The 5920-nt window shown below is 42.2% G+C and overlaps 2 protein-coding genes across 3 annotated transcripts in view; both read left to right on the forward strand.

The window, feature by feature from the left end:
• The window catches only part of LOC107557888 (1-phosphatidylinositol 4,5-bisphosphate phosphodiesterase beta-4-like), a 23073-nt gene extending 17966 nt beyond the window's left edge, over positions 1-5107 (forward strand). Inside the window, exons 4-9 of the mRNA XM_016241464.1 lie at positions 1276-1356; positions 2047-2106; positions 2847-2990; positions 4118-4158; positions 4242-4323; positions 4970-5107. Coding sequence (XP_016096950.1) covers positions 1276-1356; positions 2047-2106; positions 2847-2990; positions 4118-4158; positions 4242-4323; positions 4970-5107 — 546 coding nt within the window. The remainder of the gene's footprint in view (positions 1-1275; positions 1357-2046; positions 2107-2846; positions 2991-4117; positions 4159-4241; positions 4324-4969) is intronic.
• Positions 4134-5920, forward strand: part of LOC107557901 (1-phosphatidylinositol 4,5-bisphosphate phosphodiesterase beta-4-like) — a 50865-nt gene continuing 49078 nt past the window's right edge. Inside the window, exons 1-4 of one of the 2 annotated variants that reach the window (XM_016241478.1) lie at positions 4134-4158; positions 4242-4323; positions 4970-5070; positions 5331-5388. The gene's annotated coding sequence lies outside the window, so the exon portion shown is untranslated. Of the gene's footprint in view, positions 4159-4241; positions 4324-4969; positions 5071-5330; positions 5389-5920 lie in introns of those variants that run through there. The other variant, XM_016241477.1, reaches the window with a different exon arrangement.

Below are 5920 nucleotides of genomic sequence, written 5' to 3' on the forward strand. Positions count from 1 at the left end.
CTCTCTCTCTCTCTCTCTCTCACACACACACACTTAAACAGATACAGACACAGACACAAACAAACACACTCACATACACACACACACACACACACACTTCCTGTTCCTGATTTCCTGTGTAACTCAATCAGGTCTTGCAGCAGTGGAAGTGACGCATAAACATCCACAGAGGGATTCTGGGTAACTCTGCTGTTGGTGTGGATTCATCGCCCGTCTGTTTGTGATTTGGCTGATGTTTAGTTCAGTTAGTAGCTTCAGTATTTGTGCTGTTTTCTGCTCAGATTGACTCTCGTTGCGGTTAAGCGTCACCTGTCAAATGTGCTCCGATCGCAGGTAAATCAGGACGACGTGACGAGCGTCGCATGCTCTCGTTAATTGAACGGCCCTGCAGGACGCGGGCATCTTGATTAGTGCAGCAGATGTATCGCACAGGAACTAGTATGTAAATAAGAAGGAAGTCTCACGGAGAACAGTTACAGTTCAGCCAGATCCTACAGAGCAGCAGACGGTGAAACTGTGCTGCCGGCGGCCATCTTGGCTCCGTCCGTTTGGTGAAGGTGAACTCATTAGCCGAGCCCGCGGGTGTTCTCTCGCATCACGCCGCTCTCGTTTGGAATGACGCACGCTGAAGTGTTTTCTGTGGCGTCTGGAATCAGGAGTCCTCTAACTTTAATGATGAATCGTGATTCTGAAAGCCAAAATACTGACATAAAATGTACTTGTTTTAATGCACTTGCTGTGTTTGTAAATGGCTACAGATTATCGACAGATAATCAACAAATTAAAACAATACGCATATAAACTTGCCTTTAGATAAGGGTTGGAGTCTGTGTCCTTCATCCCAGCTTATACATTGATACACAACATATTGATTATGCATATACAATGTTTGAAATATGTTATCATAAAGTTGAGAGAATTTATTGAAGAAGCTCTGCGGTTTCTGCGTCGGTTGTGTTATAGTTCTTCAGTGAATGCAGCGCTGATGTGTTTTTATCCCGTCACACACTTCAGATGCATGTGAGGTCTGATTCTGTCTGTTTGTCTGACGGAGGACACCGGACCCGACCAATCAGATAAAACCCTCGTATGGCAGATTATACAAATCATGCAGTTAGTTAACATAGTCACATCTTCATTAAAGCAGAAACAATTAACACGTTAAGGCAGTGATTACGTGTTATGATCGTAGTGATTGCATTCTAAGGAAATGTGGTTGATTTAACGATGTGTCTGTCGTCAGTAACGCTGCTCATCCTCCGCTGTGTTTTTCAGGATCCCTTCGTCTTTGAGCCCAGCTGCCATTTCAAAGTCGACGAGTTTGGCTTCTTTCTCACGTGGAAAAGTGACGGAAAGGTGCGATTTGTGTTCATTAATGCACAGCGTCTCTGAGTGTTTCCTCACGTCTCTGATCTTCTCCTCACACTCTGTCATGTGTTTGAAAGCTTCAATTATAATCATGTGGAATTATTTTACGTACATTTGATGAAATATGTCTGTGGATATTGTAAATATTGTAAATGTGTATCTGTGTGTGTGTGTGTGTGTGTGTGTGTGTGTCTGTGTGTGTGTGTGTGTGTCTGTGTCTGTGTGTGTGTGTGTGTGTGAGTGTGTGTGTGTGTGTGTGTGTGTGTGTGTGTGTGTGTGTCTGTGTGTCTGTCTCTGTGAGTGTGTGAGTGTGTGTGTGTGTGTGTGAGTGTGTGTGTGTGTGTGTGTGTGTGTGTGTGGGTGTGTGTGTGTGTGTCTCTGTGTGTGTGTGTGTGTGTGTCTCTGTGTGAGTGTGTGTGTCTCTGTGTCTCTGTGTGAGTGTGTGTGTGTGAGTGTGTGTGTGTCTGTGTGTGTTTTATGTTCGTATAGTCAGTCACTGACATTAAGTTTAAACTGTTTCTGAACAAAATGGCATTAGCAGAACTTTGCCTTGGTGAGATGTGTTTCTGTGATTATTGTGATTATTCATATTCATCCTTAAAAATGACTGGAATCAGTGATCATGAGCTGTGATTCTGCTTTGAACTGTCGTAATCGCAGTATTTGTCTCTCTCGCAGGAAGGTCAGCTTCTAGAATGTTCTCTGATCAACAGCGTTCGTCCCGGAGTCGTGCCGAAGGTAAAGATGCTCCTGATTGAACTGAAATGAATCATCCAAACAAACACTTGAATCGTTCAGATGAATCAAGGTTAGTTAAGTTAGTAAATGTTAGTCAGAGTTACAGTTCTTGTGATGAAGACAAGGCATTGTGGGATTGACGATGATCTGCGGTCACATGATCTGACGGGACTCAGGAGACTCGGCGAGGCGTTACTGTCTGCTCTACATCTGCTCTCGAGTGTTATTGACATCCAGAGATTACATATATTTCACATTCAGCATGTGTCAAATATTAACTCGTGTGTGTGTGTGTGTGTGTGTGTGACTCGTCTGTGTGTGTGTGTGTGTGTGAGACTCTTTTATGTGTGTGTGTGTGTGTGTTTGTGACGTGTGAGTGTGTGTGTATGTGTGTGTGTGTGTGTGGCCCGTGTGTGTGTGTGTGTGTGTGTGTGTGACTCGTCTGTGTGTGTGTGTGTGTGTGAGACTCTTTTATGTGTGTGTGTGTGTGTGTTTGTGACGTGTGAGTGTGTGTGTATGTGTGTGTGTGTGTGTGGCCCGTGTGTGTGTGTGTGTGTGTGTGTGTGACTCGTCTGTGTGTGTGTGTGTGTGTGAGACTCTTTTATGTGTGTGTGTGTGTGTGTTTGCGACGTGTGAGTGTGTGTGTATGGATCATGCTGATCTGTTATGAAGGATTGTACTGAACCGGTACTAACGTGTTGAGCTGATGTTTGCGTGTGTCGTGTGTTTGGATCCTGAAGGACCCAAAGATCCTGGCGTCTCTGGAAGCGGCGGGGAAGAGCGAGGCGGATCTGGACGGCCGCATCATCTGCATGTGCAGCGGGACGGACCTGGTCAACCTCAGCTTCATGTACATGGTGATGGACAACACGGACACGGCCAAGGTGAGCGTTACCACGGCGACATGCGTGCGCTGCAAACCTCATTAACTCTTTCCCCGCCAGCGTTTGTGAAAAAAGTTGCCAGTGTTTTTGATGATTTTTACTAGAATTTCATGGCCCCCAGAATATTTTTGTTGTATGAATATCTGAACATGCAATACATCAAAATAAAGAACCAACCCTCTACTTTTTAAAAAATAAAATCTATATTATTCTAGCTTTAAGCATTCTTTTTTTTAATCCCTTCAATGCAGGCAGGTTTCATAAAAAAGATAAATTTTGAGCAAAAAGCTGAGAAAATCGCTTTTTTAACAAATACTACATCTGGATCATATTCAGCAATATTATCAAAGCAACGATGCATTAGATGGCTTCCATCAGCACTCCCAAAGCTTCACACTTTCTGGATCCACATTTCACTCGGGAACATTAGGCAGTTTTCATTTATATGCGGTTATTGTTGATGATCGCGTTATTTTTCATATGCATATGCTTATATATGAGATCGCTGGTTTCTGTGTGTCTTCCTCGTCTGTGTTTTTGATCGAGTGATTCTAGACTCATTCAGGAGATGCGTAACAGCGCCCCCTAGCGTTTAACAGCGAGAACACAGAAACCAGGAAAATTCTGTGTTTGGCGGGGAAAGAGTTAATTGCAGTGATCGTTTTCATTTGGGATGTGGTCATTTATAGTGGTAAACAGACCCTGAATCAAGATCTGTTAGAGGTCTGTCTGGGATCTTTTAGAGGTCTGTTTGGGATCTTTTGAAGATCTGTTTGAGATCTTTTGCAGATCTGTTTAAGATCTGTTAGAGGTCTGTTTAAGATCTGTTAGAGGTCTGTTTAAGATCTGTTAGAGGTCTGTTTATGATCTGTTAGAGGTCTGTTTGGGATCTTTTTGTTTATGATGTGTTAGGGGTCTGTTTGTGATCTGTTAGAGGTCTGTTTATGAGGTCTGTTTGGGATCTTTTAGAGGTCTGTTTGAGATCTGTTAGAGGTCTGTTTGGGATATTTTAGAGGTCTGTTTGAGATCTGTTAGAGGTCTGTTTATGAGGTCTGTTAGAGGTCTGTTTATGATCTGTTAGAGGTCTGTTTATGAGGTCTGTTAGAGGTCTGTTTATGATCTGTTAGAGGTCTGTTTCGAATGTCAACGGCAAAATCCCGGTCCGAGGGTGAGTGTCTGATTCCTCTGGATCATCTCTTTGTTCTGTGATGTTTTGACTGATCTGATCTGATGTGATCTCGTCTCATGCAGTATCACACGGACGTTCGGCTCAGGTAAAACGGAGAAAGGAATCTTCCAGGCGCTGAAGGAACTCGGTCTCCCCAGTGGGAAGGTCAGAAAGAGTCTTAATTCATGATGCTGCTCTTATTGTGAGCAAATCATCAGTAATGTGATTATAAAGGGAAACACGTCTCTGACGTTCAGATGATGTCATCTAGACTCAGTTTTATTGCCAGGAATGAACAGAGTTATTTTAATATTTTATATATTTATTTGTTTTATTTATTACTTAGGATATTTCTTAATATATCTTAGTATTTTATGTATTTAATGTTTTGTCTTTTCATGTACAATCATAGTATTTATTGATATTTTGAATTACCTTTTATTTTTATATTTTCAGTTACAGTAGTTTCGGTACTTTTATAGATGTGAACCAGTGAGACTTTTTGACTTGTTTTCCAGTTAAAACATCTAAAAACCATTGAAAAACAGTTTAATCTTGATTAACCTGCCAGTGCAATAAAACACTTTTATTCACGATACGGTTCTGAAAACAGAAGATTGATTTTTACATGGTTTTCCGCTGGAAAATGAGACATAAAGACTGGTTAAGAGCAGGATTTCAGTCATCAGTCCCTCATGGATCGAACCACATCTCGTCCTACTTTTGTTGAATATTCTGTTCCCGTCACATTGCAGAAGTTAAATACGTGTCATGCTGACTCTTAACCTGCTGGTTTGGTTTTGCGTTGCAGAATGATGAAATCGAGCATTCGGCCTTCACCTTCGACATCTTCTACGCTCTGACGCAGAAGATCTGCCCTCGCACGGACATCGAGGAGCTCTTCAAGAAGATGTACGTCACACGCTGTTCAGTCCTCAAGGTTAACTAGTACTCTAGAGCCAGTACTGGAGCACTAACTATGAGATGAACTCTTAACAGCTTCAGCAGTTAACATTAACCCGTGTGTTTGACTAACGGTTTATGGAACATCAGACGGGTGTCGTACAGATGCTTTGTGATGTCTAACTCTCTCTCTCTCTCTCTCTCTCTTTAATGGTTTTGTTTGTGTTATTATAACCAAACCAAATCTCTTCTGCTCAATTTCTTTGCAGCAACGGAGACAAAAGTGATTATTTAACCGTAGAGCAGTTAGTCAGCTTTCTGAATGAAGTAAGCTCTTTATCATAATTTTTAACTGTGTGTGTGTGTGTGTGTGTGTGTGTGAGAGTGTGTGTGTGTGTGATAGTGTGTTAGTGTGTGTGTGTGTGTGTGTGTGTGTGAGAGAGAGTGAGTGAGTGAGTGTGTGTGTGTGTGTGTGAGAGTGTGTGTGTGTGTGTTATAGTGTGTTAGTGTGTGTGCGTTTTTGTGACAAATGAGGACATAAATTTGTATAATGACAAAGGTATGACAGGTATTACAAGGAGAAGATGACTTTTCAGGACATTCCCGCATGTCCCCACTATAGTGAGAGTGTGAGAGTGTGTGTGTGTGAGTGAGTGAGTGAGTGAGTGAGTGTTATAGTGTGTGTGTGTTATATTGTGTGTGTGTGTGTGTGTTAGTTTGTGTGTGTGTGTGTGTGTGTGTGTGTGTGTTATAGTGTGAGTGTGTGTGTGTGTTATAGTGTGAGTGTGTGTGTGTGTGAGTGTTAAGTGTGTGTGTGTGTGTGTGTGTGTGTGTGTGTGTGTGGGTGTGTGTGTGTGAG

Source organism: Sinocyclocheilus grahami, unplaced genomic scaffold (assembly GCF_001515645.1).
Source record: "Sinocyclocheilus grahami isolate Dianchi unplaced genomic scaffold, SAMN03320097.WGS_v1.1 scaffold623.1, whole genome shotgun sequence".
In the NCBI taxonomy this organism is placed as follows: domain Eukaryota; kingdom Metazoa; phylum Chordata; class Actinopteri; order Cypriniformes; family Cyprinidae; genus Sinocyclocheilus; species Sinocyclocheilus grahami.